Source organism: Schistocerca serialis, chromosome 1, assembly GCF_023864345.2.
Source record: "Schistocerca serialis cubense isolate TAMUIC-IGC-003099 chromosome 1, iqSchSeri2.2, whole genome shotgun sequence".
NCBI lineage: Eukaryota > Metazoa > Arthropoda > Insecta > Orthoptera > Acrididae > Schistocerca > Schistocerca serialis.
The window spans coordinates 117715205-117727215 of NC_064638.1; the positions used below are offsets into that span (position 1 = coordinate 117715205).

The window sequence follows — 12011 nt, forward strand, 5'->3', positions numbered from 1 at the left end:
TGTCTGGACATGGTTTCACTTTGCTTTTGACACGTGTTGAAAACGCTCACCACAGAATCCTCGAACACCTGACAAATCATGAAGTTTCCGAAATGCTTGTATCGAGCCTCCAGGACAGCAAAATTGGTCCTTGGTCAAATTTAGATAGATTGCACACCTTTCCCATTCTACACATGGACAGCACACTCACTAAAACTACCTGTATTGTGCGTGGGTCTGACTAACAGTCATTCCTCGTAAGGTGACACTGCTCTCACCTGGATGGTTCATATTGATAGATGGTCAGTGTTCATAATGCTCTGGCTGATCAGTGTATATACTTTTCATTTTTCCAAGTGTATGAAGTACAGAAATTGGTATATATCTGGTTCTATTTTGAGAAGTTGCTTACCCATAATGTGTTTTCCGAGGAAAAGCAATTCTGTTGGCAAGTTTAGAAATTTCTTCTTTACTGCTAGGTGTCTCAGTAACTATTGCCACACCATAAACAGCTAAAGCCTCAAGCCATAATAGAAGAGATTGGTCACTGAAATGAAATTAAAAACACCAATAATACAAAAATTTCCAGTACACTGTGGTAAAGGTATCCTGATAAGATTAGAGTTTAGTCTTACATTAGATAATTGTGTCTAGTCCTAGAAATTAATAATGTGGTATGGCAATCAATTTACTTCAAATAGCAGCTCCTTATTGTTATACTATTCCCAACTAATGCCACATGCAAAAACAAGAACATTTTAAAATGCTGCATGAAATCATTTTAAGCTCTACCAAATTTTGAAATACCCTGCACCCCTATATATAGACATTTCGTTAGGGCCTTACTTTACCAGTAGGGCTAGCAATGTGCTTTGCAGTTAATGTCCAAACTTGGTTACTATTTGTTTGTGTTCTCACCATGGTCCCACTAATTATGCCTTTCATCACTGAGTCTGGTAACCACATGCTGTTTAGTATGTATCTAAACGCCTTCTTCTTCTTCTTCTTCTTCTTCTTCTTCTTCTTATTATTATTATTGACTTTTTTTTCTCAGGCTTAAGTCTGGTTAAAAATGGAACGTGACGCGGACCTCGGTCAAGCGTGACTTCCTTGTAACTGTATGGTATATGTTATATTGCATTTAGGAACTTTCGGGTAATTGAACATGTATCAATAATTACAGATTTTTGTAGTTTTATATATATGTTTGGATGTAGCTGTATTGCATTGATGTACTGGTGGATATTGTGAGGTATGACTCCTGTAGTTGATAGTATAATTGGGATAATGTCGACTTTATCCTGATGCCACATGTCCTTGACTTCCTCAGCCAGTTGGATGTATTTTTCAATTTTTTCTCCTGTTTTCTTCTGTATATTTGTTGTGTTGGGTATGGATATTTCAATTAGTTGTGTTAATTTCTTCTTTTTATTGGTGAGTATGATGTCAGGCTTGTTATGTGGTGTTGTTTTATCTGTTATAATCGTTCTGTTCCAGTATAATTTGTATTCATCATTCTCCAGTACATTTTGTGGTGTGTACTTGTATGTGGGAACGTGTTGTTTTATTAGTTTATGTTTTATGGCAAGTTGTTGATGTATTATTTTTGCTACATTGTCATGTCTTCTGGGGTATTCTGTATTTGCTAGTATTGTACATCCGCTTGTGATGTGATCTACTGTTTCTATTTGTTGTTTGCAAAGTCTGCATTTATCTGTTGTGGTATTGGGATCTTTAATAATATGCTTGCTGTAATATCTGGTGTTTATTGTTTGATCCTGTATTGCGATCATGAATCCTTCCGTCTCACTGTATATATTGCCGTTTCTTAGCCATGTGTTGGATGCGTCTTGATCTATGTGTGGCTGTGTTAGATGATACGGGTGCTTGCCGTGTAGTGTTTTCTTTTTCCAATTTACTTTCTTTGTATCTGTTGATGTTATGTGATGTAAAGGGTTGTAGAAGTGGTTATGAAATTGCAATGGTGTAGCTGATGTATTTATATGAGTGATTGCTTTGTGTATTTTGCTAGTTTCTGCTCGTTATAGAAAGAATTTTCTTAAATTGTCTACCTGTCCATAATGTAGGTTTTTTATATCTATAAATCCCCTTCCACCTTCCTTTCTGCTTAATGTGAATCTTTCTGTTGCTGAATGTATGTGATGTATTCTATATTTGTGGCATTGTGATCGTGTAAGTGTATTGAGTGCTTCTAGGTCTGTGTCACTCCATTTCACTACTCCAAATGAGTAGGTCAATACTGGTATAGCATAAGTATTTATAGCTTTTGTCTTGTTTCTTGCTGTCAATTCTGTTTTCAGTATTTTTGTTAGTCTTTGTCTATATTTTTCTTTTAGTTCTTCTTTAATATTTGTATGATCTATTCCTATTTTTTGTCTGTATCCTAGGTATTTATAGGCATCTGTTTTTTCCATCGCTTCTATGCCGTCGCTGTGGTTATCCAATATGTAATCTTCTTGTTTAGTGTGTTTGCCCTTGACTATCCTATTTTTCTTACATTTGTCTGTTCCAAAAGCCATATTTATATCATTGCTGAATACTTCTGTTATCTTTAGTAATTGGTTGAGTTGTTGATTTGTTGCTGCCAGTAGTTTTAGATCATCCATGTATAGCAAATGTGTGATTTTGTGTGGGTATGTTCCAGTAATATTGTATCCATAATTTGTATTATTTAGCATGTTGGATAGTGGGTTCAGAGCAAGACAGAACCAGAAAGGACTTAATGAGTCTCCTTGGTATATTCCACGCTTAATCTGTATTGGCTGTGATGTGATGTTATCTGAATTTGTTTGGATATTAAGTGTGGTTTTCCAGTTTTTCATTACTGTGTTTAGAAACTGTATCAATTTAGGATCTACTTTGTATATTTCCAATATCTGTAGTAACCATGAGTGGGGTACACTATCAAAGGCTTTTTGGTAATCAATGTATGCGTAGTGTAGGGACCTTTGTTTAGTTTTAGCTTGATATGTCACCTCTGTATCAATTATCAGTTGCTCTTTACATCCTCGTGCTCCTCTGCAGCAGCCTTTTTGTTCTTCATTTATAATTTTGTTCTGTGTTGTATGTGTCATTAATTTCTGTGTGATGACTGAAGTTAATATTTTGTATATTGTTGGTAGGCATGTTATGGGGCGATATTTAGCTGGGTTTGCTGTGTCTGCTTGATCTTTAGGTTTCAGATAGGTTATTCCATGTGCAAGTGTATCAGGGAATGTGTATGGGTCTGCAATGTAACTGTTAAATAACTTAGTTAGATGTGAATGTGTTGAGGTGAACTTCTTTAGCCAGTAATTTGCTATTTTATCATTTCCAGGGGCTTTCCAATTGTGTGTAGAATTAATTGCTCGGGTGACTTCATGTTGCAAAATTATCACTTCAGGCATTTGTGGTATCATCTTGTATGTGTCTGTTTCTGCTTGTATCCACCGTGCATGCCTGTTATGTTGTACCGGGTTTGACCATATGCTGCTCCAGAAGTGTTCCATGTCTGTTACGTTTGGTGGATTGTCTATTTTAATGTGTGTGTTATCCATTGTTTGGTAAAATCTCTTTTGGTTTGTGTTGAATGTTTGGTTTTGTTTCCTTCTATTTTCACTTTTTTTGTATCTTCTAAGTCGTTTGGCCAATGCTTGCAATTTCTGCTTTTTTTCATCTAATTGCTCTATTGCTTCTTGTTGTGAGATTTTTCCTAACCTTTTTCGTTTTTTGTCTGATATTTCATTTTTTATAAATTGTGTTAGCTGTCCGATGTCTTTTCTCAGTTTTTCTATTCTGATTTGTAACCTGTGTTGCCATGCTGGTTTTGTGGGTTTCTTCTGTGTGTTGGTTTGTTCTGATCTCTGCCTAGTGTGTATATTTAGTGTAGTGAGTGCTCCTATATAAACCAGTAGTTGTAACTCTTCCATAGTTGTGTTTTCATTTATTTTGTTGTGTATGATTGTGTTGATAGTTTTTATTGTTGTTTCGACTTGTGGGTTATTTGGCGGTCTATGCAAGAATGGTCTAATGTCTGTATTTGTGTCTTTGTATTCTATATATGTCAGCTGAAATTTCTCTTCTATATCTAACACGTGTGTCTCTTCGTGTTCTATTTGTGCTTGTTCTGGTGGCTGTCTTAAGATTTCGTTTTCCTCTGATTGTTTAATTGATGCGTGTTGGTCTTTGTTTGTTTGCTCTGGGATGTTTGAGTCCATTACTGTGTTTTCTTCTTCTTCTGATTGCACATTATTTTGTTCCAGTATTTGTTGTACTTGTTGTTTGATGTTTTCTAATTCTGACTGGGGTATCCTGTTATTTTTGATTATTACACGGATCTGATCAGCTAGTCGTTGTTCTGTTAAAAATTTTAATTCCGGGTATCTGGTAATAAATGTTGTGTATACTTGTGATCTGTATCCAGTTGTGTTGGTTCCTAGGTTTGTTGCTTGGTAATAACAGAACATGAGGTGTCGATTAACTTCATCTGACCATCTCATCCTCTGTCTTTGTTTTCCTTCTAGGGTGGTTGCAGGAAGCATATCCTGCAAAACACCTCTATTCGGATTTAAATCATTTTCCAGTTGGCTAGCAGTGTCGTTACCATTGTGGGCGGGCATAGGGTTCAAGCGTCGTCCCCGACCATGACGGCGCTTGTCCGAGGCTTCTTTAGTTCTGTCCTGAACCAACTAATCACACTAAAAGGGGGGTTAGCCCTATCAGTGGTTTGTTCTTTTCGTCGCCTTTTACGACTGGCAGAACATACCGGGGGCCTATTCTTTTCCCGGGCCTCCACGGGGTTTATTATTATTATTATTATTATTATTATTATTATTATTATTATATAGGGTGAAGCAAAATTCGTGCACTCGGGCTTTGCAGCGCGACTCCTCACATTCCAGCGAAAAAAAAAAATGCCTCTTACAAAATTTCGTCCAGCGAGTACATCCGGCAGAAAAAGGATATTAAAGAATGGCAATCTAGCAACACTGAAACCACATGTGTGGTAACTACCTCTGTCTGCATGTATTTGTAGTGCTGTGTAGTTGATGCAATGGATAAAGTTTTGGGTTAGCGTGCAAGAAGTCGATGCTTCGATCCTTGGTTGAGGCAAATGTTTTTTACTAGGTAAATGTAGTCCAGGTGGTATGGTATCCAGCATATTAATCACCAAAAGCAATTGTAGCAAGTCCTCTAGAAAACATTTGCACTTACATATTACAATCGTATAAATGGAAGATTGGTCAGTTTTTGAAGAAATCCTTTCCACGTAGTGGGCATGAATTTATTTGCACCACTTCATCTAGTAGATGCAAAACCTGTTTTGTTTGTAACCTCCTCCAATGGTCCCATAGATTAGTACCAACTATTATTCTTGCCTCTTTCAGGCCCATTACATTTCATTAGGGCCTTACTTTACGAGTAGGACTAGCAACGTGCTTTGCAATTAATGTCCAAACTCTGTTACTATTTGTTTGTGTTCTCACCATGGTTTCACTAATTATGCTTTTCAATATTGAGCCTGGTAACCACATGCTGTTTAGTATGTATCTAAATGCATTACTACTACTACTACTACTACTACTACGACTACTAGTACTACTACTACTACTACTACTACTATTATTATTATTATTATTCTATCGATGGGATTGTGGAAACATCACGTCTATTACTGTTCGGGAAACAGTGTAATTTGAAACCGAACATTTCACAATTAGCGGTATCAGGATGAAACATGCAGAATAATATATGTCAGAGGGGTAAAGCATGTTAGATGGAACAGCATGCAGGACTGATGGCACCGTCCACCAGACAGGGACTAGTTGCAAATGGAGTAACGCGCCCATGACAGACTTCAATGTACATGCGTACATGTGTCAAATTTTCTCATTGTAAACATCTAAACCAGTGTGGCAGATGTTTGGCATATGCAAATGATGAATATTTGGATATGCCTCTGGTCCTTGGTGAATCTGATAAATGGGCTCGTGTTGCCGCTCGTGAGTATGCTGTTAGAAATCCTCATCACTGCAATCCAGGTAATAACGTGTTTGGTCATCTGAAGCAGCGCCTTCAGAAGTCAAGTTCTCTCCTTCCACCATTGCATGACAGAGGTCATCCACGGACTCGCTGTACTCCAGCTACTGAGGAAGCTATTCTGGAGGTCATACACCAAGAACCTCAGCGAAGTACACGTAGCATAGCAAGGCAGCTACATGTCTCGCAGTGCATAGTCATTACATACTTCACGAGCATGGGCTGCACCCCTATCATTATGCTTTCACGTAACACCTGTATCCTGCAGATTGCCATCAGCAGATGCAATTCTGTGAATGGTTCCAACAACAACAGGAAGCCAACAATGACTTCGTGAACACCTTAATATGGTCAGATGAAGCAGCATTCACATGTGAGGGTCTTCAATATGTGCAGTGCTTAGCATTGGTCTGAGGTTAACCAGCACGTCACCTGCGACCTTGGATATCAAGTTCATTTTGGGCTGGAATATTGGGCGACAAGTGTTATGACCCCTACATGTTGTCTGACCAGTTGACTCCACTAAGATATCATATGTTCCTCTCAAACTAGCTGCCTGACATGCTGAAAGATGTTCAACTACATGATGGTGCACCTCCACATTCTGGAATTAATGTGCGACAGTACTTGGACAGAACATTTCCAAGGAAATAGCTCGGACGTGGAGGTCCAGTTGTATGGCCACCATGTTCACCTGACATAAATCCCCTGTATTTCTTCCTGTGGGGACACCTGAAGGAGTATCTTCTCCACCTACGAATGTGGAAGAACTGGTAGCGCGTGTTCATGCTGCTCTTGTTTCTATGTACGCAGTTTTGCTGCTAAGGGTCCAGAGCTGTATGATCCGGTGGTTTGCACAATGTGTGGACATGAAGGGGGGTTGCTTTGGGCATCTGTTGATCTGAGAATGACGTATTCAATTGTGAAGGTCACTTGCTCATTAATACAGACATTATTATTGTCACTGGTTGCTAGTGTGAGACATCTGAGTGCCCATATTACATGTTGTATAAATGACAAGTAGATGTTGTGTTACTGTGCTGTTATCATCTTTAGCATCTCAAAACTGATATTGTTTTTGTAGTTATTCTGTTCTATGACAGGTCATTTGTTTCAACTGTCTACTTCTTATTTGTCTAACCACGTATTTGTTATGTCCGCTGGGCGGAGTAGCCGCGTAGTTTGAGGCGCCATGTCATGGATTGCACGGCCCCTGCCGCCAGTGGTTCAGATTCTCCCTTGGGTGTGGGAATGTTTGTTCTTCTTAGCATAGGTTAGTGTAAGTTAGTTTAAGTAAAGAGTAAGTCTAGGGACCAATGACCTCAGCAGTTTGGTCCATTAGAAATTCACACACATTTGGACATTTTTTGTTATGTTCAGGTTTACAAGATGTTGTAAATTTAGGGTACATGTGACCTAAGAAGCAGTGTATATTATAGTATGAAATGTCAGAATGAAAGTAGCAAATATAAAATGCAATCCAACCAAGGATTGAACTATCGACTTCCTGCATGCTAACCCAAAACTCTATCTACTGCACCAACTGTACAGCCCGACTAATATGTGCTGCCAGAGGTACTTATCACACACGTGGTTACAGTGTTGCCAGATTGCCACTCTCTAACGTCCTTTTTCTGCTGTCTGTACTTGCCGGGCGAAATTTTGTGAGAGACAGTTTTTTATTGGCATGTGAGGAGTCATGCTGTGAAGCCCGAGTCAACGAATATATATATATATAAAATAGGGAAACATTCCACGCGGGAAAAATATATTTAAAAACAAAGATGATGTGACTTACCATACGAAAGTGCTGGCAGGTCGATAGAAACACAAACAGACACATACATACACACAAAATTCTAGCTTTCGCAACCGACGGTTGCTTCATCAGGAAAGAGGGAAGGAGAGGGAAAGATGAAAGGATGTGGGTTTTAAAGGAGAGAGTAAGGAGTCATTCCAATCCCGGGAGCGGAAAGACTTACCTTAGGGGGAAAAAAGGATGGGTATACACTCGGACACACACACATATCCATCCACACATATACAGACACAAGCAGACATATTAAAAGGCAAAGAGTTTGGCCCCGTGTATGTGCAGATGGATATGTGTGTGTGTGTGAGTGTATACCTGTCCTTTTTTCCCCCTAAGGTAAGATTTTTCCGCTCCCGGGATTGGAATGACTCCTTACCCTCTCCCTTAAAACCCACATCCTTTCGTATTTCCCTCTCCTTCCCTCTTTCCTGATGAGGCAACAGTTTGTTGCGAATGCTTGAATTTTGTGTGTATGTTTGTGTTTGTTTGTGTGTCTATCGACCTGCCAGCTCTTTTATATATATCAACCAATGCAGCCAACAGGGCATTAACTTAAGATTATTTGAGGAAACAGAATGAAGGGACTGTTGTCACAGTCACACGCACTTAGCAGACTCAAATTTTGTGTACTGGTGGGGTGCTCATAGACATGATCAGGGACCTTGCACCATCATCCCAGTCAACAGTATGTGGCATACCAACGTAGTTACCCATACAAGTACTGGTCATGTCTGATATTGCTTAACTTTGGTGATCTGATGAGAATTGGTGTATTCAATGAGGCAAGGAAGTTGGCTACTTACATGTGGTAAGTTTGATCCACTCAAGTCAGTTACAAAAATACAAATAATAGAAACTACTAAATAGAAGTTTTGCAATGTTCTCATAATGTGCATAGTTTTTTTTAACTCTTTCTCAATACTATTTTGATCACAGAAAATTGTTCCCTACATGTATCTGTGAAATTAATATGAAAATAATCCTGCATTCTCAGTGCATTCCAGTAAAGTGAGCTGTATCTCCAATCATGAATGGCAGCTTGTGAGTACTTTGTCTGTCAATATGTATCAAAGGGTTTACTCAAGCTTTGACTATGTGCTTATAATCACTGGGTTGTCAGTATGGAAAGTTGCCTGCCAATCTGGCAAACTCCACACCAGTGTCATTTGAACATCTAGTCACTACTGCAAGACACAAAACATTTGTAGAACTGCCTCATGGCTGCTATCTACCAACTGTGGCTTACAGGTACTCTGAGGACAATGTAACAGATCTATGCCCTGCCTTTTTTAAAGGCAACTGTAAGACCTTTGACAATGCAGACAGTACACAGCCATCTCCAGCTGCAGATATCCATTACAAACAACAATACAATAAACATGATGGGCAACAGAACACCTGGAACCGTACCTGAATTTGCAGCATCAGATTCTCTTCACCAACATGTGCAGCATTTTCAGAATGAAATTTTCACTCTGCAGCAGAGTGTGCACGGATATGAAACTTCCTGGCAGATTAAAACTGTGTGCTTGAAGTCAGGACATTTGCCTTTCACAGGCAAGTGCTCTACCAACTGAGCTACCCAAGCATGACTCATGACCCATCCTCACAGCTTCAAATTCTGCCATTACCTTGTCACCTACCTTCCAAACTTCACAGAAGCTCCTCTGCAACCCTTGCAGAACTATCACTCCTGGAAAAAGGGATACTACAGAGACTTGGCTTAGCCACAGCCAGAATGAAATTTTCACTCTGCAGCAGAGTGTGCACTGATAAAAAAACTTCTTGACAGATTAAAACAGTGTGCTGGACTGAGACTCAAAACTCCATAGAATAGAGCACTTGCCTATGACAGGCAAAGGTCCTAAGTTTGAGTCTCAGTCTGGCACACAGTTTTAATCTGCCAGGAAGTTTCATGTTCAGTGTTTGTTCGATGTTTGATGGCTGTTGCGGAGAAATGTGGAGGTGACCAGGTACCAGTGTGTCTCAAGCATGCAAATGGGCTGGTCACATTTTGGCCTGGTATCATGTGTAGCTGTTAGGTGCCTTTCATCACTGTTGAGGATAATTTACTGGCTTTGCACTATCAGAACATGGTCCTCCAACCTATAGTCCAGTTCTACAGACAGCATTTCAGTGATGGACTTGTCTTTCAAGATGATAGTACTTGAGCATGCCACACCATCTAATGAACACCTTCTTCAGGAAGGAATCAACTAAAGGGAAAGTACTGCAGTGTCTGCTCATGTGAACCAAATGGACCATGATCAGGACCACATGAAATTTGGAGTGCATCATGAAGAGAACCCTTCTCACACACTGGATGACTTCAGAAGATCCTCTGTCAAAGAGGAAGACATGCTTGAAAAGCACTGTCTTGGTAGAAGAAGGATGCAAGCGTGTTACTAATGTACAGGCTGGAGTAACACAATTTTGAATATTACCCAACAGCAGATTCTGTTTCCACAGATCTGCAGTTTTGAGCAAACTGCATTTTCTTGTTACTACCAATTTTGTGTGTGCACTGCTTCATAGTTGGTGTGTGTAGTTTGTACTTGATTCAGCCATTAGAAGCCACCCAGCTTGCTAATACAACAGCAGTTGCATGTGCAGTCTGCTGTGTTCTCTGTTGGAACTAAGGGACATATAGGCCAGAGCACAAAGCTCCACAGGCCACTTATGTATTGCTATTGTGTTGTACCCTATCATCCATGTGTGTGTACTGTCTGAGCAATAATTTATGGTGTTCATGTGTTAGAACACTTTTTGGTGATGAGTATGGCATTTGACTCCACATGTTCCACTACAGTCATTGGTGTAAGTACCATGAAGGCAGTGCTTAAGTCTCTTCCAGAGCAACAGTGTGGGCTACAGTTGCTATTTGCAGTTTAACAACTACATTGGCACAACCACTGCTGTTCCCTGCGTTCCACAATGCAGCAGAAGACTGGATGCTTTCAAAAAGTCCCCGCAGCAACATTTGCAGGGATTTAGGGTAACAGATGTAAACTTGTGAAAGGCCATTTTTTTGTCATTGATTTCACCTCACATGTATTGGTTGTTGTGTCAGCTCGCCCCCTTACAAGAACTTTCAAGTATTTCTTTTGATGTGATACGTGAGTTCCTTTCTACCTATCACTGTAAATATACTTACATTATTGCTGCCTATGTGGAGCTTTACTGCTGCCAAAAGTGGCCAAAACATGCAGCAGAACTACATGTTCTTACACATAATTGTAATTCTGTGACACATTTTCATAAGGAATGCTATGCAGATCATATGGATTGAGAAGCAATCATACATTTTGGTCCTGATAGGGAAGTTTGGAAGCAAGCACCACAATGTGAAAATCTTATTCTTATGGAAGTACTGAACATAGCACAGTCATTTAAAGTTTCACAGGCTGCAGGTAGATCCTGACTGGAAGTTTCAGAAGTCAGTTCCTCTCACACATCCCAGCCATCAGTCAGTTTTTAAGGGGATGTAGACACTCTTGCAGCAGTCCAGCAGATGTCTCAGCATCTTATAGGTAATTGTTGTTCACAACAATAGCAGTTCACATCACAGTGGTGACAGCCTCATGCTCCGCTGCCTTATGCCTTATGCCCCTATGAATGAACCCCATGTTCCAGGCAATAGGAATGTGTAATAGGTGACATACAAGAGGACACATGCTTCTGTGTATAATTCTCTTCTGAAATGATCATGGATGTGAATGGTGCATCAACAGTGACAGTATCTCCAAGCATGTCATATATGGAAGTGCATAACATTTGACAAACCATGCAGGTGGGGATGGGTGCAGCAGCAATGTTAGTGAACTCTCAAACTTATGCCGATTTGGGTTCTCCCCCTCTGGTTCCAGTATCATGGAGGTTGGCGAGTTACAACAAACAATAGATTCCCATTCTTGGACAGTTTTCTGTACTTCTGATTTACAAAGCTATGGACCATTCAGTAAAGTCCTAGTTGTGGACAATGCTTACACCAAAAATCAGTTTGGTTTAGATACTTGTAAACTTTTCAGATTCTCCATCAATGACAAAGTGCATTTGGTTTCTGATAAAGTTCCATATCAACAGTTAGAAGCTATCTGTGCCAAATTTTCCTCTCTATTTCTCCAGGACTTTGTTGTGCAACAGGATTTCAGCTCACATTATAATGAAACAGTCTGCCTGC

General features: G+C 39.6%; 1 protein-coding gene across 2 annotated transcripts in view; it reads right to left on the reverse strand.

The window, feature by feature from the left end:
• The window catches only part of LOC126463418 (gamma-butyrobetaine dioxygenase-like), a 200870-nt gene that overhangs the window by 22093 nt on the left and 166766 nt on the right, over positions 1–12011 (reverse strand). For both annotated transcript variants that reach the window (XM_050096156.1, XM_050096155.1), the window contains exon 5: positions 392–526. In XM_050096156.1, the coding sequence (XP_049952113.1) occupies positions 392–526 (135 nt within the window). The remainder of the gene's footprint in view (positions 1–391; positions 527–12011) is intronic.